The 23,280-nt window shown below is 39.4% G+C and overlaps 2 protein-coding genes across 2 annotated transcripts; both read left to right on the top strand.

The window, feature by feature from the left end:
* The first annotated feature begins 6,981 nt into the window (after positions 1-6,981).
* LOC121980825 (protein TRIGALACTOSYLDIACYLGLYCEROL 4, chloroplastic-like) lies at positions 6,982-14,634 on the top strand. The gene is made up of 5 exons (XM_042533054.1): positions 6,982-7,335; positions 8,205-8,475; positions 12,706-13,081; positions 13,272-13,615; positions 14,166-14,634. Exons 1-5 carry the CDS (start codon positions 7,064-7,066, stop codon positions 14,361-14,363), a joined length of 1,461 nt encoding a protein of 486 aa, XP_042388988.1. The 5' UTR covers positions 6,982-7,063; the 3' UTR covers positions 14,364-14,634.
* A 1,521-nt stretch (positions 14,635-16,155) lies between these two features.
* Positions 16,156-17,449, top strand: LOC121979730 (peroxidase 57-like). The gene is made up of 4 exons (XM_042531713.1): positions 16,156-16,368; positions 16,457-16,645; positions 16,738-16,909; positions 17,029-17,449. Exons 1-4 carry the CDS (start codon positions 16,156-16,158, stop codon positions 17,436-17,438), a joined length of 984 nt encoding a protein of 327 aa, XP_042387647.1. The 3' UTR covers positions 17,439-17,449.
* Positions 17,450-23,280: the final 5,831 nt, after the last annotated feature.

Genomic DNA, 23,280 nt, shown 5'->3' with positions numbered 1-23,280 from the left:
TTCGATGAATCAATAAACCCGATAAATTGGGAAATGGTATCACTCATAGTGTGTGTTGTTGATTATAGAAGGAAACTGTGTCCTAGTGATACTAGGTTGATAATGTCCTCAAGAGGAGCTCATAAAGATTGTCATGTTAAACCCTGCAGGTGGACTTAGTCCGACATGATAATAAGGTTGAGTGGTACTACTCTTGGACTTAGATATTAATTAAATGAGTTGTCAGTAACTCACTTAATTAGTGGACATTCGATATCTTAAACACAGGGAGACTAACACACTCATAATAAGAAGGAGCCCAAAAATGTAATTTGGGATTGATGCGGTAGTTCAATGATAGTTCTCTAGTGGAATGAATTATCATTGATAAAATTAAGTTGTGTGTTCGGGGTGAACATGAGATGCTTAATTTTATCGGGAGACCAAAACCAATTCCTCCTCTCGGTCCCTATCGTAACCTCTTATTTATATAGTACTATACCCACATATACCCACCTTCTATACCCACCTAAAGGGGGCCGGCCAAGCTAGCTTGGGAACCAAGCTAGGGCCGGCCTAAGCTTGGGTTTAAGGTGGCCGGCCCTAGCTTGAACCCAAGCTAGTAGGGCCGGCCATAATTAATTAAAAATAAAATTTAATTTTAATGTTTATTATTATGTGGAAGATTTAATTTAAAAGAGAATTAAAATTAAAATATCTCTCTTGTAAAAGATTTACAAAAGATTAAAGAAAGAGATTAGATCTCTTTCCTTATTTGTAGATTGGAGAGATGTTTTATTTTCTCTTTAAAATTATTCACATGTTAATAAAATTAAAATTATAGATATTTCCTTTTATTAACCATGAAGAGATTTTAAAGAGAAATTTTATTTTTTAAAATTTCCGAAAACAAATAAGGAAAGTTTTAATTGTTGATTGAAACTTGTCCAATTTGCTTCCTATTGATTTGGCCGGCCATCATTGTTTAATTGGGGAAATATTATTTTATTTTTCTCAATTAAATCATGTCAAGGAAATTAAGGAAAATTTATTGTAATTAAATTTCCTAATTTACCTAGGCCAAGGAATATAAAAGAAGGGGTGAGGGTGCCTTCACAAGATACAACATCTATTATTCCTCTCCCTCTTTTGTTCCTTGGTGTGGCCAGCCATCATCTCCTTCTCTTCCTCTTGTGGTGGCCGAACCTCTCCCTCTCCCTTGGAGTTCTTGTGGTGGCCGGATACTACTCGGAGAAGAAGAAGAAGAAGGAGAGAAAGCTAGCATCTCTTGGAGCTTGGTTATTATTTTGGTTTTTCTCCTTGGTAAAGCTTTTCTTTTGTGGCCGAACCTTGCTTGGAGGAGAAGAAGGTGGTTGGTGGTTTCTCATCTTGGAAGATCGTTGCCCACACAACGTCCGAGGTTAGAAGAGGAATACGGTAGAAGATCAAGAGGTTTTTCTACAAGGTATAACTAGTAATTTCTATTTCCGCATCATGCTAGTTATTTATGGAAATAATACCAAATACAAGAGGCTTACGTTCTAGTATTTCGAATATGTTTTTTCGAAGTTGTGTTCTTTTGTTTCTTTCTTTTCATTGTGATTTGATTGTTCTCTTTGGTTAACCTAAAGTTATTTTAGGAAATTAAATATTAGCTTTCTATTAAAGGTTTTGTCTAGTCGGTGGTGGTAGCTCCCATATCCAAGAAGGCCATGTGCCTCGCCACGTCAGTACTGGGAACCTTTTATGGAAATTAATATTTAATGGAATTAATAACTTAAGGAGACTTGGGTCGAACGTGTTAAGTTCCGCAGGAGATCCAAGTCAAAACCTAAAAGAACAAATAGATTAAGTTTTGGATCAAACGTGTTAAGTTCCGCAGGCGATCCAAAATTTAATTTAAAAGAACACATGGTAGCTAGGAAAAGGTTCAGACCTTTGTACAAAATTTTGTACAGTGGAACCTATAGGTTTTCCGAGTAGCAACCAACAACTTCTTCTTGTGTATTCTTGTACTCCTATTCTTGCTGGTGCAAGAAAGATTGTGGCGAGGTTTCTCCACCCAGAAGGAGTATATATATTAGCCGGTTCTTCGGGGACTCATCCACCGACGGATTGATAGGCTTCGTCCACCTTACGGACAAGCCGAGGAGTAGGAGTATATCTCCGAACCTCGTTACATCGACGCGTGTTGAGGTTTGATTTCTCCGCTTTCGTTTCTATTATTTTTATTTCCGCTGCGCTAACCCTAATCGTAGGAAGAAACGAGCAATTTGAGGTCGGCTATTCACACCCTCCCTCTCTAGCCGAGTACGACGATCCTAACAATATCAGGCCCACATTGGGCCTGATATCCAAGCATATCAGGCCCACGTTGGGCCTGATATCCAAGCATATCAGGCCTAACGAAGCCTGATTTTATATTATTTTTTCCCAGTACCTATAGATATATAAATAATGATTTACCAGCAGATTTGGAGTCCTTGCAACTCCAGAATACCACTATAGCTGAAATGGGTCCAATCAGAGGTGTCAAGGTCCATCAGTGGGTTTTGACCTAAACCCACTGATGGCCTTCCCCTACTTGGATCTACATGAAATCAAGTCCCCTGTGAAGGTCTACCTGGGAAGATGGTATATCTGGTGTCAAAACATATTTATACCCCATTTCAATGACCGAGAACTGTTGTCCTATCTTATTTTGCAAGGATTACTACAATCCCTTTGTGCATGTTTTAACACATCTATATTTCACTACATATTTATGTGACTTTGAAATTACAAACCCCTTCCTGTTGAATTGAAATGTATCACATTTTTATTTGACACAATGGAGATATGGTGTGAAGTATTATTTCTGCCTTGCAGGTGATGGTTTACACTTCTCATACCTACCATAAAACTGTAACACAAACTAAATACCCCATAAACGTATATAACAGAAACATCACTTTTAACAACTGTTTGTCTTACAAACCTATTTATGTACTTCATACAAAACATATGCCTCAACTCCTCCAATTTACAATTCAGTCAAGATCCAGGGGCTGGCGGTATTCTACAGGTCCTCCGATTATGGCCCAGTTATTTGCACCTGCTGCATTTGATTTTTACCTTCCCATTATGTTTTGACTCGATCCTTGCCTTCTTTCGCCTACCAGGCTGCACAAGGCTACGGGGACATAGCACTATAATGTTGTTGACTCCCCTAGGCCAAAATACCTTGCTTCGACAGGGGTAAATACGATCCATGTATGTTGTTTTCCAATTATGTGAATGAAAATAATGCTCACAATATGAGAGTGTATCCATGTTCCGGTGAATTATGACGGCATTTGCATGTGAGCAAGGCAATCCTGAAATTTGAAACTCCCCACAGTTATAATATTTCCTCTCCAAATCAACAATGTATGAAGCATCCCATGTCTCTACTTCCATTTCAGATTGAGAGTAGGGGTGGACTTTATATCGTCTAGCTTTCTCCCTCCTTGATTGCATTTCTTTAGTAGCATGAGGTGTCAACGCTACATACCATTTCGACGCTTCCTCCTTACGGCTAAAGAACCATTGAGCTACCTTTCTTCTGGTATTATCAATTAACCTGTTTATCGGAAGTTCACGCGTCTCCTTGAACAAAGCATTTAAACTCTCTACACAATTGGTGGTTAGCATTGTGTACCTTCTGCCACTAAAGTGTGCATTAGCCTATCTTTTAGGGTCAATGTCTGAAGCCACTTATGAGCATCTGGATGTTTTTCAAGCATGAACTGCATTATGAGATCATATTGTAGTGTTATGTTTGCTCGAGCAGCTGCCCAAAACAACCCTAAACCTAACCTACTGCCAGTATCTGTTACCATATTGCAAGACATGTGGTGGCAACAAAAAGTATGATGGGCAGTAGGGTAGACTTTCCTAACTGCTGCTATAATGCCACGATGTCTATCTGATACTATACTCATTGACTCTGGATCAACATTAAAGAATCTCTTCGTATGATCCAGAAACCACTCCCATGCAGACCCACATTCAACTTCAGCGATTCTAAAGGCTACTGGGAGGACATTGTCATTAGCATCTATTGATGTAGCCATCAACAACACACCCGGATATTTGCCTCTTAGGTGTGTGGCATCAATTCCAATTAATTTACGCAGATAAGACCTGAATACTCTCCTACAAGCTCCAAAATCCCAAAAACATCGTTGGAACTGATTATCCCCATTCCTGTGTAGTGCAACATAGGTTTCAGGATCCCTGACTCTTAACTCACGCAGATATAGTGGAAGATCTCTATATGCTTGATCATAATCTCCAACAACTTTCTTCATCGCTTTCTCTCGAGCTATGTAAGCTTTTCTGTAGGATATGGTCACTCCGAACCTAGCTTTTATATCTGCTATAATCATACTTGGCTTGTATTGTTCATTAGCAAGAAATTGCTCTTCAACAAAAGAAGCTACAAAGGATGAAGAGCATGCTTGATGATCAGCACTTTCCCTAATGGTGTCACATTGGTGTTCCTTTATATATTTCGTAACAATGAACTCGACATCCCCCCTGGCAACTACTCTCCACTTACACGGTTGATTGAAGCAGACAACTTTTTACTTTATTTTTCCGAGTGTCAACTGGGTTATATCTCATATGTTTAACCATGACATGCTTTACAAGTTTATTCTTGAACTCTTGTCGAGACTGAAATATCTGTCCTACAAAAAATTCATGCTGATCTATTGCCTCTTCAATTGGCCTTTGGAGCAATCGAGAATTTAGAATATATGGATCATCAGCTATTGGGAACTCCTCCTCTAAGTCACTATACTGCTCTTGAGATATTTCATATTGTTCAATCTGCATATCATCAGCAAAGAATTCTTGTACATCTGTATTGCATTGCATTTCCTCGCTATTTCGGTTATAATACCCTTCCTCCTCACTCCAACTAGGCTCATAGTAATCAACAAGTGTTGCACACGGGTTCAGAACTTCATCTTCTTGAATACTAGCTTCTTCATTTAGATCAAATGTGAAATTACTGTTTGTATTTCTATTTGTGTTATGCACACAACTATACTGTGAAGATGATGGAATATTTGTTCTGGATACTTCTCCTACATTATCTGCATGTCCAATGCTAGAATTTGCATCAAGAGTATTCCATATCTCAGATAGAATTTCGTCAGTTATATGATCATCCCTGATAAATAAATTACAAACTATTTTAGTAAATTTGCAACTACATAATCTTTTTCTGTAGTTAAATTGTAATTTTGCTCAAACTAGGAAGGGTCTGATGTAAAATCAAAGTTTTAACCACATAACACATTATCGATATCAGGCCCACGTTGGGCCTGATATCATAGATATCAGGCCCCTTTTGAAGCAGATACTTCTTGTAAACTAGGACCACCACTGACTATACCCTAAACCATAAATAAACAATTTTTAACCAAACTTAACTATGAACGTCAAAAACTAACATGACTTAAATCGATTAAGTCTTCTATTACATCATAATTCAGGTGTTGTTGATTATTATTCCCCACACAACCAAAATTAACCATAAAAACACTTTTTGCTGCCACCCTTCACACCAATAGTGTAATTTTTATTTACCTTCACTATCCTAATTTACAGTAAAAAAATCCATACATACATGTCTAAATCTTTAAATGTGTGCTTCTACTAATTTCCCTCTTGCAAGAAGTTTGTCCTTCTCGGCTGACCTTCTTAACTTAATTTGTCCTTGGTCTCCTCTAGCAACTCTTACGCAATTATGTCATAAACCTAATTGGCCTATTACAATCCCGCTAACCACCACGAGCAGTACTGGCAAGCGCAGACTTCATATTTCTTTTTTTCTTTCAAGTTTATAACACCACACAGAGGGATGGAGGGAGAGTGACGGTGAGAAGACGTGCATCCGAACCACAAATTATTTTTCTATTCTAATTTCGGCTTGGATGCTTGGAAAAATGTGTTTGAAAAAGACGGTTGCCAGGTTAGCCAGAGGGGTAATCTGGGAATTGATTTTGGTAAACTCCGCTTTTTGGTAAATACAAAATCGTGATGCGCTTTTTGGTAAATACATTACACGTAGTACGTATTTTGGTAAATTGCCGATTTAATTATGATTTATAAAAGTTATTAGAAATATTACATTTAAATTGAAAATTGATTGAATTAATTAAATCCGCAGCCTAATTTTAAATCATTTCCGTTAAATTAGGAATTGCAAGCATCACGCGCATTCGACGACACGGGAAGTATCCCATGATGCCTCCGAATACTATACTTTGCGAAGAGTGGTTAAAGGTGTCTGATGCATCGGAGACACCTTGTGCTTTTGCGAAGAGTGGTTAAAGGCTCCTTTGAGATGTCTTGGTCCCACGATGCTTTCGGCGACACCAGAGGTATCTCGCGATGACCCTGTGACATCTCCGCTTGCCTTTAACAACTATGCTCAAATTGAAATCATATTGGTTTGGGAAGTGGTCGCCGCCTTTACTGTCGTCTCACTGCTACCTCCTCGCTACTGATCTCACACCGATTGCCTTCACCGCTACCTCCCCTACTTTATATAGCGTTCTTTTATTAATGGATCGACAGAAGAAATTGATTCGATTTCTTCTGTTGTAATTCTTTCTGTCGCGCATCTGTCACGATTCTTTTGTCATGTGTCTATATATGTCGATTCCTTCTGTCACGCACATCACGTGCTTGATTCCTTTTGTTGCACACGTGATGGCGCATGCAAAATTACCTCACATGTTGTGCTGGTGCCGCTCCCACATTAGAATGGTAAAATCCATCCGTTTCATACGACACGGAACGGTATTTCAATCTCTAGAGATGAAAGTAAATTATGTTATTTTTAATATAAAATTCCATAGCCTAAAGTATCCAGTTAAGGCCCAAGCCCAAAGACCATCTAGGCCCATCTAGGCCGAAGCCCAACGACCATCTAACTTCCTAAACCCTCATCTTGCTTCAAATGCGGAGTGTACCAGAGATAAGAGGCGGAAAGATAGAACAGCAGGGGCAGATTGCAGAGAAAGCTCGAGAGCGGTGCCGGAGACCGATGGCGAACCTTCGTTTGGCGATAGACTCGGCGTTTTGGGACTTGAACGTGTCGTCTCCGCAGCTCATAGAAGGTACCGCCAAGGCCGTCCCCGGAGAGCCTTCTCCGCTTGCTCTGGCCACAACGGCCCGTACTATCCGCCCGCTGCAGCTGTCCTTCCTCGCTAACGCCTTGCCCCTCGGCCTGATCCCATCACTCGCTCCGTCTACTAGCAAGGACGTTGGCTCCTTCGCTATTCAGTCATTCTTATTCACCCCCTCAGCTGACAACTGGTGAGGTCCCATTCGTTTCGCATTCTTCTTCTTTCGTGAAATTTCTATCTTTGAGCTAACAGCTATATCAAGTGACATTTTTTTTGTTTGTTTAATATTTCTTGATGTCCCGAGTGTAATTTCTATTTTGTGCGCTTGCACTGAAATGTTGCTTCTCGTGAAGAGCTACTACATGCGCGAGTAAGCTTCAATTTGCAAGAGATTCATCAAAATTAGTCCTCCCTGATTTCCATCTTTGTACGAGAGTTTATTGCAGCTGTTCCATATTCCAGTGCATTCTTACTCTATTTCGAATTGATAGTGACCGTACCTGCTAGAGAATTAGTATGTATCAGGATTTTTGCAACTCTGAGATATATGAACTCGCATAGGTTCTTCATGGTGACTCATATCTAGGTTCACTATCTTCAAAACTGCATCACTTCTTTGAAACCTATAAAACAACTAGATTATTAAATTAAAATTGGATATTCGTTGCACAAGTAATCTATACAGTGAAAGAATTTCTTCTATCAGTTTAAAGATCAACATAAGAAATGGATTGTATTATTTTAACCCTACCACTAAATATAACATTACCACCTTAAATCATTCTGCTGCCCCTCATGATACTACTACTATATCCTTGCAAGAGGTCCTTTTCCCTATTTTACATCTTTCGAAGGTAACTATTGTATTCTTTTATGTTGGTGTTTCATGAAAAGTGATTATTAGATGGAGGAATTGATATTGATATGGTATGTCGGTATTTTGGTTTTGCACAATGATCTTTACATGGCTTTGCTGAGCTGTCTAGACATAATGCCTGTTCTTATGCTACTACAAAATAAGTTCATAGCAGTTTTATGGTTCTCTTGAAATTATGTTAGGTGGATGGCATTAGTTGGCCAATTTCGTCCAAAAAAATTAATCACAAATATTAAGAAAGAAGTGGAACTTGGACTCGAAACTTTTAGACATGGAGATGAGCTAGAGTGGTCTCAGTTGAAGAGATTTGCAAAACATTTTGTGGACAAGTCACTCTATGCAGTCGGTTTCTTCTCGCAACTTTCTTTGACAACAGACACATCATTACTTTTCAATGTGGAAAACCATGGAGATAAGGTAGGACGGCGCACAAAAGCAATGCTCTTGCACAAGGTAAAGAAAAATTCTTTAAAACAATTTGATTGTCTTTCCTTCTAGTTTTCCAAAAACTTTTGAGTGGACTAGTTTAGGGGCAGAGAGTTACTTTGATTCCCGCTTCTACTTTCTTTTTTCAACACAATGAGCGTCTTCTAACCTTTTATCCTTTTAATTTTTCAATAAACACATGCGTAATTGAGTTGCGCTCAATGATACAAATTACAGTTCTTTTGAGCTTGTGGGTTACCTAGTTTTTGTTCCTGTGTACATGAACAAGCTTGTTTGTTATCTCATGAATAGGACCACAAACAAATTCATTTTAAGTTATAAATAGATTTATCTGTAAGCTCTTCAACAAGCATGCTTGAAAATTTTTGTAAATAAATCTAGTTTATAAACTGGACAACAGGCTCAATCTGGCACTCATCAACAAGTTCACTGAGTTCTTCATACATTATAATCATAATCTTGTAGTATGATAGTATCATTATAATACTGTTTAGTTAAGGAACTTAATCTTAAGTTCACTTATATTCTTGATTGAATCTTGTTTGTGTTTATGTCATTTTTTAAGCACAAACTCTAAGGACCTAATTCCATTTTGAGATGTACTTGTTTACTTGGGTTGTTCTGACATTGAAACAAGCATGTTGGCTTGGCTCCATTTGAATTTAAGTCAAATTTGGCTTAGTGCATGGTCTTGTTGCGCTCGTGCGAAAGCCTATCCATTAACCAATCATCTGATGACTAGTTTGCATTTATTATATGTGTTGTAGCATAAAACATGGAAACATGGCCAGGAAGCAGATTATGCTCTTCTGAATTCCTTAACCATCTTTTTTGAACATATTTATCATATCTATCTAATGTCTGTTGGATCGAGACGCATGTGAGGAGGGGGGAGGGGTGAATCACGTGGTTTTTAAAAATTTTTCTTTTATTCTTTTTTTTGTTTAAAAACAAAGTATGCGAAGTGGAAAAGAAAGAAACAGGAAAGCAAGCAGAAAACACAAGTACGCGATTGGTTTTTACCCAAGACCCAGGTTCCGTTGATCTATCGACGGATAATCTACTAAAAACTTCTTCCGGAACTGCTGGAAGAAGGGATCGAATACACAAGAAACGGAAGAGTGTAACAAGCTACACTTTTCGTTTACAGAAATTAAGTACAAGAATTAAATCGTGTTACCAAACACTTTTGTAGATGGTCGGCTCGAGTTTGGTGTTTGGACAACTTCTCGGTAGCAATCAGACGTAGTAGAGTTGTAGCAGGAAGCTGGAGCAGTCGAAAAGTCGATCAGATGCGTAGAAGCTCGTATAGAAGTTGTATCTTGAAGGCTCCTTGAGACACCCTTATAAAGAGTGTGGAAGGCGCCTTCCATAGCCTTGAAGGCACCTCCAATCTGTCAAATTTGATCCTGAACTCGTTGCTCCTTATCTGCGACAAAGTCTGAATTTTATCCCTTGGAAGACTCCTTCTATGAACAGTATGAGGCACCTTCCAATGGTTGAAGGCGCCTCGGGTATTGTTCATCTGAGGCCTTTTTGCTCCTTTTGCCCTGCAAGTTAGGTTAGTCCAATACGACAATGTCTAACCTGCAAAACGACATTAACACATTAATAATAAAATTAATTTATGACTTTGACATTGTCTTCCAGATCAGGACCTAGTCAGAGTCTCAATTTAGGTTTCTGAAATGGACCTAAATTGGACTGACGCCTACTGTCCTCTCAACCGGGACGCGTCCTCACTTAGTCACTCTCCTCCAGTGACTTACCTTTACTTACCATGTGTCAAGTTACCTTCTTGACGTCAATCTGACCCACCAAGTTTTCCTGTCGGAATCACACATTCGGACTTCTCCACTCGGGAATCACATATCCTGATCTCTTGTTGGAATTGCACATCTGAACTTCGCCACTCGGGAATCGAATATCCTGACTAGACTTCCCGCCTGGTGTCAAGTTAGTCAACCCTGCACACTCGGTAACAAGGTTAGATTATGATAACACCTAATTTAACTCACTTGTCATTCATTAAAACTTGAGTTAGACCGTTAATGCAAATTTCACCAACAATGACATCTAGTAAAATTGTAGGCACCTAGATCTTGTGAAGCTAGCTTTTTGCCCTTCAGAATTATTACTTGCCTTCTAAATTGTTTTAAATTTTGTCTAGATTGCAAAATGAATCTGGTCAAGTATATGTTCTTGCTTGAGGCAGTCAAGTATATGTTCTTGCTTGAGGCACTCCGAATGGTTAGTTGTTGGTTTGATATGGTTATACTTATGAATCTTTTCTGGTATGGCTAAATCAATATTGTCAAAATGATTTATGAATTGTTTTTTCTTGAGGTACTCTGAAGTTGTTACGCTCCGCAAGTGTACGGAAATGTCGCAAGTAATATAAAAGATTATCGTATCCACAGGGACTGGAATAAGCACTAGAAATGTCTCAATGCGAATTAGCTAAACAACTATCCAATCGTTTCAAAGGCAAAGTAAAGGTAAACAAATCTAATCTTAAAGATCAACAAACAAGAGTTTAGTGTTTTGGGTTATGATAAAGGGAGATTCTAGGAGTTTCGGTTTCTTTGTAAGATTTCTTGAATGTAAATGGTTCACCAATTCTTATCCCTCAATTGCCAAACATGTAGAAAGTTGCCGGTTCTCTCTTGCAACAGACAACTGGCTAAGGACTGAGAAATGTATCTAAATAGGATTAATTAGACATGAACCTACATTGTCCTTACACAGAAGCGCACCTATTACTATGCCTTCCTCGGATATCAACATAGAAGCCCACAACTTATTAATCTATCAAGATACAAGAAACTAATCACAAGATCCATTATACTCTCTTGAATATTCCCATTTCCTCTTCAAGATTATCTCTCAAACGTCCTTACACGGGCTTGCACCTGTCACGTGGATCCCTCGGATGATCGAGTGAGAGTTTATCTTTACAAAGTCCACAAGAAATCCAAACAATCAATCAAGAATGAGAATTAAGCACAAATCACCATTAATCATTCAAGATCTAATTGATACAAGCAAGACAATGTCATTGAAACAAGAAAATGACAAATCCATAAGAGATTACATCAATCCACCATACAAATACTCCCTTAATCCTAGAATACAAGATCTACTCCATGAATCGAGGAAGAAAACCCGAAGAAATAGAGATTACAAGCATTTCTTAAATCCCCAATCCAAGAAATCAAGAAGAGGAGGAAAGAGAAAACTTATCTACGAAGAAGCCTCGTCTTCGGATCCAATCCTCGCTCCGGAGTCGAAATCGTCGAGATCTCCCTTAGAATCGCCCAGAAATCCTCCCAAGAATGGGAGGAAACCACCAAATCTTGCCTTCTCCCAAAGGGGGAGAGATCCCCTTTCAATTCATGAAGAAGGGTTTAAAAAGAGGAGGGAATCGGGCGCCACACGACCCCGTGACACGGCCGTGTGAGATTCACACGGCCATGTCCAGTTCCCTCTCTGCCAAAGCTGCACGGCCGTGTGACTCCACACGGCCAGAACCCTTCTGCTCTCTGGAAATGCTACACGGCCGTGTGGTGCACACGGCCACAGCCTGCTTAGTCTCTGGAAATGCTACACGGCCGTGTGGTGCACACGGCCGCAGCCTGCTTGGTCTCTGGAAATCTCACACGGCCGTGTAGATCCACACGGCCATGTAAGGCTTCTGCTCTGGTTGGCTTCAAATCTTGACACGGCCGTGCGAGGTTCACACGGCCATGTCATCTTCCTCTTCTGTTGGTGCCAAACTCCACACGGCCCGAGCTCCATACCAGTGCAGGGCCGTGTGAGGTACACGGCCCGGTGCTTTCTCCCTTTGTTTCCTCCAATGCATGCCCAAAGATGTAGATTCTTCACCAAATTGACTCCTGTGTACAGAAAATGCACAAAAAGCAGATCTCCGAACCAAAAGAGTAAATATGCTAAAAGGAAAGCTGGAAGTATAAAAATGCATAGATCAAGCATGCTCAAAATATGTAAATGTGCGTAAAAACATGCATAAAAGAGTATATAATCTACGCACATCATAAGTTTAAATGGTTTATAGTCATTTCAATGTGTTTATAACTTCTGATCTTCTCTTGTTTGTTTAAATGAATCCTATCACAGTTTTCTGTAGTTTCTTTGCTTTAGGTACTCTGAATAAACTTATAATTGATTGTTTAATTATACATTCTTCCTACCAAAATGTTTGCTATGACTTTGCAGCTCGAAAATCATGATGTCACACTAGAAGCTGCATGGCCTGAGTTGTTTGTGGACAGTAAGGGGAGTTATTGGAATGTTCCAACTTCAATTTCTCTTGATGTCTCGTCTCTAATACCTGATTCTGGGTTGGGATACCGTTTTGGTTTACACAAGAATGATGGACAACCTCAGGCCCTCAATTCTCCTTCTGGTGGCATTCCCCTGACGCTTCTTCCTGGACTATGTGCTAAAGCTGCTTTTTCTTATGAGAAGAGCATCGACCTTTGGAGGAAACCTGAAAAGGATAGCAAAGCAAGAAAATCAGTTGAAGAACTTGATGAATACTCCTATGATGTACGCCTTGGAGAACCCCATGCAGCAATATCAGGAATTGTTGGTTAGATACTATCTATTCTCTATCAAGAATGATTTTCTTTCTTACAGTCTTTTACATCTCGTTGTGCAATTATGAATTCATAAAAAAATTTGACTTGTTGATTGATGGCGAGTATGCTCTTGATTGATAAACAAACAAACAAATAAGTTACTTGTGGTAAAATCTGACAGACATTTTCCTCTCCACCTAGGTGGTACTTGTGCGGCATGGTTTGGTGGAGATAAAAGTACAAATGCCACTGTTGGGTATCAACAGGATGTTAGTGAAGCTGGTCAGTCTGTCATTTTAAACAGCAAAAGAAGAAATAGGTTTAGTGCTGACATGTTTGGTTCATTATTGTACACACTTCAGCTAGGGGAGTTCAAGAAAGATTTTATTGATCTTACTAGAATAGATGCTCGCTTTGACATTCATTCAGCTTCATCATTTGTCAAAGATGCTGCTTATCTTATCTCTGACATTGTCAAAGGCCGAGTTGACAGAGAAATGAATCCTCTTGCTTCCCCAAAGTTTAATCTAATCCTTCAACAACAGGTATATCTTGACACAGTTCGTCCACTTTCTCTTATGATTATCCTTTGGTAATATTTTCAAAGGCAATTTTTTGGTCATAGTTAGCATATAACTGCAAAACATAGCATGGTTTGCTCGACTTAAAACCTTATATACCTCTATGGTTTGAGTAATTACATAACTAAAGTAACTTTGTGCATGCTGCAAGCAATTGAAGCAACATCAATTAAAAGCTTGTGCAACATCAATTGAAGCAACATCAATTACATAACTAAAGGCAATTGAAGTAACTTTCTCAAATCTGATATTGTTTCTTCTTCCCCTCAATGTTTTCTTCCCTCTTTTTTTTTTTTTCTATCCCAGGAACTTTGTGCAAGCTGCAAGCAATTGAAGCAACATCAATTAAAAGATGTACATTCTATAATAATACCAGCCCAGGAACTCTGTTACGATGATTTTTTATTTTAGCATGTGATTGAACATCTTAGTCATAGAAATTTAGCATGCTAACCTTTACACAATTTTACCCTATCTTTTTTTTTTTTCTCATTCATTAAATATCCTTTCACAGGTAGCAGGGCCTATAGTATTTCGCATGGATTCCCGGATTTCTCTTGGTTGCCCATCGCAGAAGCAGTTGTCTCGTGTAGAGGATGTCATGTTCGGCTTGAGCTACTCTTTCAGACTCTTACAGTCTGGAAAAATATTGGCTTGGTTTTCTCCTACGAGGAAAGAAACAATGATTGAGCTGCGACTATTTGAGTTTTAGACTCGATTATGTTGTTTCGGTGATTATGAGTCTGTTAAAACTGTTTCACTCTATAACAATAACTTATGTATAAGGTAACAGTTGCCTGACTTCCTTGGCTATTTGTTTAGAAATTTGTTACAAGCAGGTTGCAGTCATCATCTGCAACTCTACTATGTCACAGCAGGTCGATACTTCTAGCAAATTATCAAGGTATTGTTAAGTGCAGGGAGCTCAATGTAATATGATGAATTCAACTCAATTCTCTAGCTAATCTCATTGCTTACAGCTATATTCAAAAGCATAGATTCATTGCTTAACTATATGTCTAATTGCAAAATTCATCGTCAACTTTTTCCATCATTGATTTTTCATTTAGTTAATATTGTGGAAGAGGTCAGAGGAATAATAGAACTGCCCAATTTGTGCAGCCGCACATTATCTTCTTTGAGTACGCCATTCTACTCTATTTTATTTTATTCCGAAATTCCATTCGTTCCGTATGGTTGACTTCAATATTATAGAATTTATTGCTCCCCGACATTGACGATGCAAGAGTTGTCAACACTATAAGCATTACTTTTTAAGGAAAAAAATTGCTTGCAAATTAATGACTTTGGCCAAAGAAATTGGAGTATTAAAATCGGCGGCGACTGGTATATATATATATATATATATATATATATATATATATATATATATATATATATATATATATATATATAGAACAGTGATATCCTGCGCAGTGCGCGTTGCGCAGGATATCAACAGTTTTGTTTTTTTTTTTTGATTTTTTTAATATTTTAAATTAAAAAAATTAATTAAAAAAAATTAATATTTCTTTATATAAATTTCTAATACATTAATATATCCCCTTAACATATTACAATACTTAATAAATACTTAAATTAATTTTATTTTATTTTTTTTTTAAAATTAAACACTATAACCTAATTAGGAAGCCTGAACCTCAGAGGTAAAATAAAAAAAAAAAAACTTTGATACTATAACCTAAAGCCTGAACTCTAGAAGTAAAATCTAAAAAATAATAGTTTTGATACTATAACCCAAAGCCTGAACCCTAGAGGTAAAATCTAAAAAAAAAATAGCTTTGATACTATAACCGAAAGTCTGAATTCTAAATAACTTTGATACTATAACCCAAAGCCTAGAGGTAAAATCTAAAATAAAATAACTTTGATACTATAACCCAAAACTTGAAACCTAAAAATAAAATTTTTTAAAAATAATTTAATTATTTGTTTTAATTCAAAAATTAAAAAAAAAATAAAATCTGATATCCCTGCGCGCGCGCAGTCGCGCACTGTACAGACGCGCATGATATCAGAATAGTGTGTATATATATATAGAGGATTGATATGCTGCGCGCCTGCAAAGTGTGCGATTGTGCGCGACTTGCCTTCCTGATTGGTCACCAGTCCGATCAGGGAACCTCCTGATCGGTCTGTAGATCGATCAGAAAATGATCGGTTCCCTGATCGGTCTCTGGACCGATCAGCAGGAGGTTCCCTGATCGGTCCAGAGACCGATCAGGAGGTTCAGGAAGGCAAGTCACGCACAGTCACGCACTGGACAGGCGCAGCATATCAATCTTTTATATATATATATATAGATTCTTGTTCTCGGCCAACACGTTGTGGAAACAAGCACTGCACGTCGACTATCTCAATCCAAGAACATTGCAAGGCCAAATCATGTTATATAAACACCGGTATCCTGCCTCCTCTCTTCAACAACCTGCTTGATCAATCGCCAGCAATTAATATATATATATATAAATCCAGAAAGCAAAATGGCCATAGCCACCGCCGCCCTTGCTCTGCTTTGCCTCTTGGCCGTCGTCCCCACCGGCCACGGTGCTCTGCAGGTGGGATTCTATAAAGGGAAATGCAACGGCACCGACGTGGAAGCGACCGTCAAGAGGATCATCGCCTCCCGCTTTTCTCGTGATAGAACCATCGTTCCCATTCTCCTCCGCCTCCACTTCCACGACTGCTTCGTCAGGGTACTACTATAATTATATAATTATATATTTCAAGAATTAGAATTAGATTTAGAATGTAATTGACGATCGAATTAAATGAATTAACTAGGGATGCGACGCTTCCATACTTTTGGATGGGAAAGGTGGGAAGAAAGCCGAGAAGGATGCAGACCCAAACAAAAGCGTCAAGGGCTACGATGTAATCGACCAGGTGAAGTCTGCTCTGGAGAGCAAGTGTCCCGGCGTCGTCTCCTGCGCTGATATCATCGCCATTGCCACCAGAGATGCTGTCGTCCTGGTAAAATATATTAAATTCTTCGATCATTCATAATTCAATTTGTTAATTTGGGTTTCTTGATAAAACATTTCGTACGTTTTGCATTCATACAGGGCGGTGGGAAACAGTATACTTATTCAGTTCAAACGGGGAGGAGGGATGGCAACGTCTCAGTCGCATCGGAAGCCGACAGTAATCTCCCTGGACATACATTATCTGCTTCTCAGGCTATTGCCAAGTTCAAAACGAAAGGGCTCAATGCATCAGACACAGTGCTACTACTTGGTACATTATATATATAATATATGCTTACCGATCATTTCATTTTTTAAACCCCAGTAAGTAGCTAGTAATTAGAATTCTTAACTTGTTAATTATATAGTCTCTTAATTTAATTAATACAGGGGCTCACACTGTCGGGATCACTCACTGCTCCTTCGTCCGACCACGGCTCTACAACTACAACAACTCCGGCAAGGCCGATCCCGCCATGGATCCCGCCCTCGTCTCCAGGCTCAAGTCCACGTGCCCCTCATCGAGACCTACCGCCAACAACTTCATCGTCCTCGATCAGAGAACGCCGTTGACGGTGGACAACAGCTACTACAAGCAGATCCTGGCGAGGAGAGGCATCCTCAAGGTGGACCAGAACATTGCGACCGATAAGTTGACCAACGCCACCGTCAAGGCGCTGGCCACCGGCTCCAGCTTTCCGACTCTGTTCGGCCGCGCCATGGTGAGGATGGGCGCCATCCAGGTGCTTACCGGGAAACAGGGACAGATTCGCAAGTCGTGCAGAGTCGTCAACAAATGAAGCTTATAAATTACCTGCATGCGTTTGATATTCTAGCTACATATATATTTGCTTTTTCAATCTTTAATTTTGTAATGACGTTGCTTAATTTGCCCATCTGATAATAATGAGAATTGAGGAGATGATATTTTGTTTTCCTTTTGAAATATCAGAAATTACGAGAGCGAATGAAGTGATTTTATGTGGTTCTTCATTTTGTGATATCCACAAGGAATTGGCATATGCTTCTTTTGTAGTTACTTTTCAGACGTTCAAATCTAACACTATTATACGGCGAATAAAATAGGACCCTAGAAATTGAAGTCAAAGTTAAGTGGATCAACTGAGGTGGCGGTCAAAATTAGAGAGGGGTCAACAATCAGGGTTAATCATGATACTCGAGTTCCTCCAATGAATATAGGACAAGGCTAACTGACTGACTCTGAGTGGACGAACATCTTACCCAATCGGATGCCTCGTCTAATTGAATCCCAAGTCCTCTTAATTAGTTTGATGAGAACTCGAGTCTTCGTGGCCTGATAGGACCCTTTAGAATTATTGCCAAACTAGACTCCTTGTCCAATCGGAGGCCGAGTCCTCAACAATCAAGGATAATCACACTACCCGAGTTCTTGCCACGAATACGGGACAAGACCGATCGACTGACTCCAAGTAGACATTTTATCCAATCGGATGCCTCATCCAATCAGATCTTGAGTTCTCTTGGTTTGATTGGATCCCGAGTCTTCCTAGCTGATCGAACCCTTTGGATCTACTATCCGACCAGACTCCTTGTCGTATGGAGGTCGAATATAATCCTTGAGGTATATAACCTTCCGCAGCAGACAAGACTCTTAAAGGGTGAAGCCTGATCATACAACAGAAGGGACTCGAATAGCCCACCGTTGAAGTGTACCAATAGTCAAATATCCCATTTTGTCATCTTGCGTAATCGCTATCATAGGATCGCTTCGTACGATGAAAGTTTCCACCTTGTAGGTACAGAGGCGATGATGTAATTTATGAAAGTCTATGGTATGTTATATGGTTGGTCCTATTTTAGAAATGCAATAATATTCGTGCAGAGAGAAAACAACACTATATAAGGGGTCTCCATCTACAGGCACAGGTACACTTTGCTATCAGGATTCACTATTCATCACACCTGTTCTTCACCATTTTCTGCAGCTTCATGTCTAACTTGAGTGTCAGAGTACCTAAGTCATGGGCCCCTCCCTGGCCTAGTTGCTGACGTTTTCGTCTTCCTTCGTTCTTCTGACATGTAGGCTTGCTCATGGCGTTAGGTCCCTCTTGCTCGGAGTCTTCGCATGAGAAATCTCAAAGCCACTAGTCCAGCATGCCATCTTTCCCTATTTTAGACAAGATCAAATTTGACGTCGTCTGTGGAAAGTTCACATGTTTCTAAAATGCGAAGATGGAAGAAGACGAAAGGTTCACAACAATTACCCTATCGCAGGAGGACATGGATTTACTCGTAGTTGCCAAAGCACATAAGTTTGCACAGCAACAACAAGCAGCTGGGTGTCCTCTGCAAAATGACTCGACACTATCAGTTGCAAGCCCACACTCCGAGTGAATGACCAGGGTAGAAGGGCTGAGGGGATTCCCCCTCCCCCCAGGTCTCCCCTTTGTCGGTCGATTTCACTCAAGAATCTGTACAGCCAATCAGCCTTCCACACGTGCCCCCATCCCCGCTCGCATACCACAAGGCAATATTTCACACCCCTTTCAATGATGTGGGTTGAGCGGAGTGGTCCCAGGGATGATCTTCAGGGGATACGCTCACTTGGGATCCTTATAAGGGGAAGGCTCCGATTGCCAGTAACTCCCCCGAGTGGGTAAGCATACCCTTGTCCACAAAAATCTTAGAAAACAAATTGCTTAGTCTTTTCCAACCATTAGCGATTGGAGAATATGGAGGCGCAACTGACTCGGAGGACCACCTACACAAGTTTGAAAAATGCAGCCATCCTCCATCAGTACACGAATGGTATCAAGTGTCGAGTGTTCTTAACTACGATCTCTAGCTCCACTCAGAGATGGTTCAACCGACTTCCGATGGACTCCATTTGCAACTTCAAGGATTTTCGAAAGGATTTTCTGCACCACTTCACTAGTAGACGTCAATATCACAAAACCACATTAAGTTATTCTCCCTCAAGCAATGTCCCAAGGAGGTGCTAAGAGCATACATCAAGTGGTTCAATCAAGTGGTCATAGATATCCCTTTAGCTACTCGGGAGATTCTGGTGAGTGTTTTCTCCCAAGGGCTCACAAATAAAGACTTCTTCATCACTGATCAAGAAGCCCCCTAGAGATTTCAATCATCTGCTAGGAAGGGCAATAAAGTACATCAATGTGGAGGAGGCACATTCTGCCTGAAAGAAGGAGGTGGTTGCACCTACTCCTGTATCTACCTCATAGTGCCGAGCCCCTCTCCCTCCCCACCCAAAGGACTCAGATCAGGCCCCCAGCTGCATCCTCACGAGCAGAGGCCAAACATGGTCCAACATGTGAAGGCCGTCCAGAACTCATTTGCCGAACCCTGCCAGTGGGTTCCCAATTTCTGTACTTACCATCGATCAAGACCCACAATACTCAAGACTATTATTAGTATAACTAGGAGATGCACTTGGCGGCTAATCAAGGGTTTCAACACCGACCTCCCCTTAAGATAATAGATGCTACCAATGACTGAACAAACCTCTAAGAGGAGGTTATGCAAATGTTGATCGACCCCAACAAAGGCCCCAACAACAAGATAACTGAGCCCTAGCCCTAGCCCTTGCCCTTGCTGAGCCTCCACGCCAGCATACATGACAGGAAGAGAACTGCAGCAATGTCACTCAGGATAGGCATAATAGCTGGAGGCTCGACTGACGGAGATTCCAACATTGCTAGAAAGTCACAAACACATTGACTGGAGATTCACGCCATCGGCTACTGCTAAGAACAAGAACAAGGGCCAGAAATCAATTTTGGTACCAAGAACTTGGAGGCGGTGGAAGTATCCCATGATGATGCCATGATGATTAGGGTTGTTATAGCCAATTATAATATACATTAGACTTTTATTGATACAAAAAGTTCTGTTAATATCATCTTCAAGAAGGCATTTGAGTAATTGCAGATCGAGAGGTGTGAATTTCAGCCCATGACAATGTCCTTGTACGGATTCACAGGCAACGAAGAGTAGCTGATTGGATAAATCAAATTGGCTCTCTCTCTCTACACTACAAAAAAAAAAAAACAGGATTATCGACAGAATTTTCCATCGTAGTTCCGTTGGAATAGTCGTTTAGTAACGGAATTACGAAGGAAAATCAGTTGTCGGAAGGTAATTTGTCGGAAATGAATATATTGACGGAATTTATATTTTCATTGTAAACTTTATCGACGGAATTTATATTTCCGTGGGTAAATCATGCCGGAAACATTGCTTCCGGTAGCAGCGTTTATTGACGGAAACAACGATTCCTTCGATATTTATCTACAGAATTTATATTTCCATCGGTAAATAATTTTATAAATACCGACAGAATCATTTATTTCCGTTGGTAAACACCGACGGAAATAGCATTTTCGTCAGCAAACCATTACGATAATTACCAACAGAATACTGATTCCATCAGTAAAATAAACAAAATTACAAGAAAAAAATTTATATTCCTTTTTGTACTCTGTTTACAATCCATATATGTACTAAATCATCACAGACAATAACATTTCATATATACAAACACATACAAATAATCACATCCATACAATCACATACAAACAATCACATTCACACCTAGAAACACATTTCATACATCCTAATAATTCATACAATTCATACAAATATAAATAAACTATAACATCCATACAAACAAACTAATATAAATAAAACAATCACAATCATCTAAAATAAACAAAATCTAAACAAATCACAACAATAGAAACAAATTAAACTATACAAATATTCATATCTAAATCCATATTTACATAATCAGATATTTAAAAACATACCATGATAGAAAATACATCAAATAATACATCCACATACAATAAAAAATACTATAGAAAATAAAATATGATAGAATATAATCAGATTTATGAATACGATAAAATTTTTATAGTGATTTATGTATAACTAATTTTGATACCGGGATAGAAATGAATAGATGATGATTACAATGATGATCAATATATCAATAGTAACTCCTGAAACACATCATACTAATAATAATAATATAATATTTAGAAATGTATAAATTAAAATATCAAAACATAATAATTATATATAATTTCGTAGTACTACAATGAAGCTAGCTTATAAATTATCTGCATGCGTTTGATATATATATATATATACTTTTTCAATCTTAAATTAATTTTGTAATGACGTTGCTTAATTTGCCCATCTGATAATAATGAGAATTGAGGAGATGATATTTTGTTTTCCTTGTGACATATCAGAAATTACGAGAGCGAATGAAGTGATTTTATGTGGTTCATCACCTTTGTGACATCCACAAGGAATTGGAATATGCTTCTTGTGGAATTGGCATATGCTTCTTTTGAAGTTATTTTTAAGACGTTCAAATCTAACACTATTATACGACGAATGAAATAGGGCCCTAGAAGTTGAAGTCAAAATCAAGCGGATCAACTGAGATGGCGGTTAAAGTTAGAGAGGGGTCAACAATCATGGATAATCACGATACTTGAGTTCCTCCAATGAATATAGGACAAGGCTAACTGTCTGACTCTGAGTGGATGAACATCTTATCCAATCGGATGCCTCGTCTAATTGAATCCCAAGTCCTCTTAATTAGTTTGATGAGAACTTGAGTCTCCGTGGTCTGATTGGACCCTCTAGAACTATAGCCAAACTAGACTCCTTGTCTGATCAGAGGCTGAGTCCTCAACAATCGAGGATAATCACGCTACCCGAGTTCTTTCCATGAATACGGACTGACTAACTCCAAGTAGACATTTTATCCAATCGGACGCCTCATCCAGTCGGATCTTGAGTCCTCTTGGTTTGATTGGATCCCGCAAGTCTCCCTAGCTGATCGAACCCTCTGGATCTACTATCTGACCAGACTCCTTGTCCGATGGAGGTCGAATATAATCCTCGAGGTGTATAACCTTCCGCAGCTGACAAGACTCATTTAAGGGTGAAGCCTGATCAGACAATAGAAGGGATTCGAATATCCCACCGTTGAAGTGTATCAATAGTCCAATATCCCATTTTGTCATCTTGCGTAATCGCTATCATAGGATCGCTTCGTACGATGAAAGTTTCTACCCTGTAGGCACAGAGGCGGCGATATAATTTATGAAAGTCTACGGTGTGTTAGATGGGTTGGTCCTATTTTAGAAATGTAATAATATTCATGCAGAGAGAAAACAACACTATATAAGAGGTCTCCATCTACATGCACATGTACACTTTGCTATCAGGATTCACTGTTCATCACTCCTATTCTTCACCATTTTCTTCACTATTCTTCACTATATAAGGGGTTTAAGGTCGCCGCTCGATCATTGACGGAGACTAGGGTTTAAGGTCGTCGCTCGATCGTTGGCGTAGACTAGAGTTTAAGGTCGTCGCTCGACCGTTGATAACGACAAGGGTTTAAGGTCGCCGCTAGACTGTTGGCGTAGACTAGAGTTGAAGGTTGTCGCTCAACCTTTGATGACGACAAGGGTCTAAGGTCACCGCTCGACCGTTGACGTAAACCAGTGTTTAAGGTCGTCGCTGGACCATTGACGGAGACTAGGGTTTAAGGTCGCCGCTCGACTGTTGGAGTAGATTAGAGTTTAAGGTCGCCGCTCGACTGTTGATGACGACAAA

The sequence above is a fragment of the Zingiber officinale genome, chromosome 5A (genome assembly GCF_018446385.1).
Source record: "Zingiber officinale cultivar Zhangliang chromosome 5A, Zo_v1.1, whole genome shotgun sequence".
NCBI lineage: Eukaryota > Viridiplantae > Streptophyta > Magnoliopsida > Zingiberales > Zingiberaceae > Zingiber > Zingiber officinale.
Note: the sequence above shows the minus strand (reverse complement) of the source record. Positions and strands in the feature narration are given on the sequence as shown.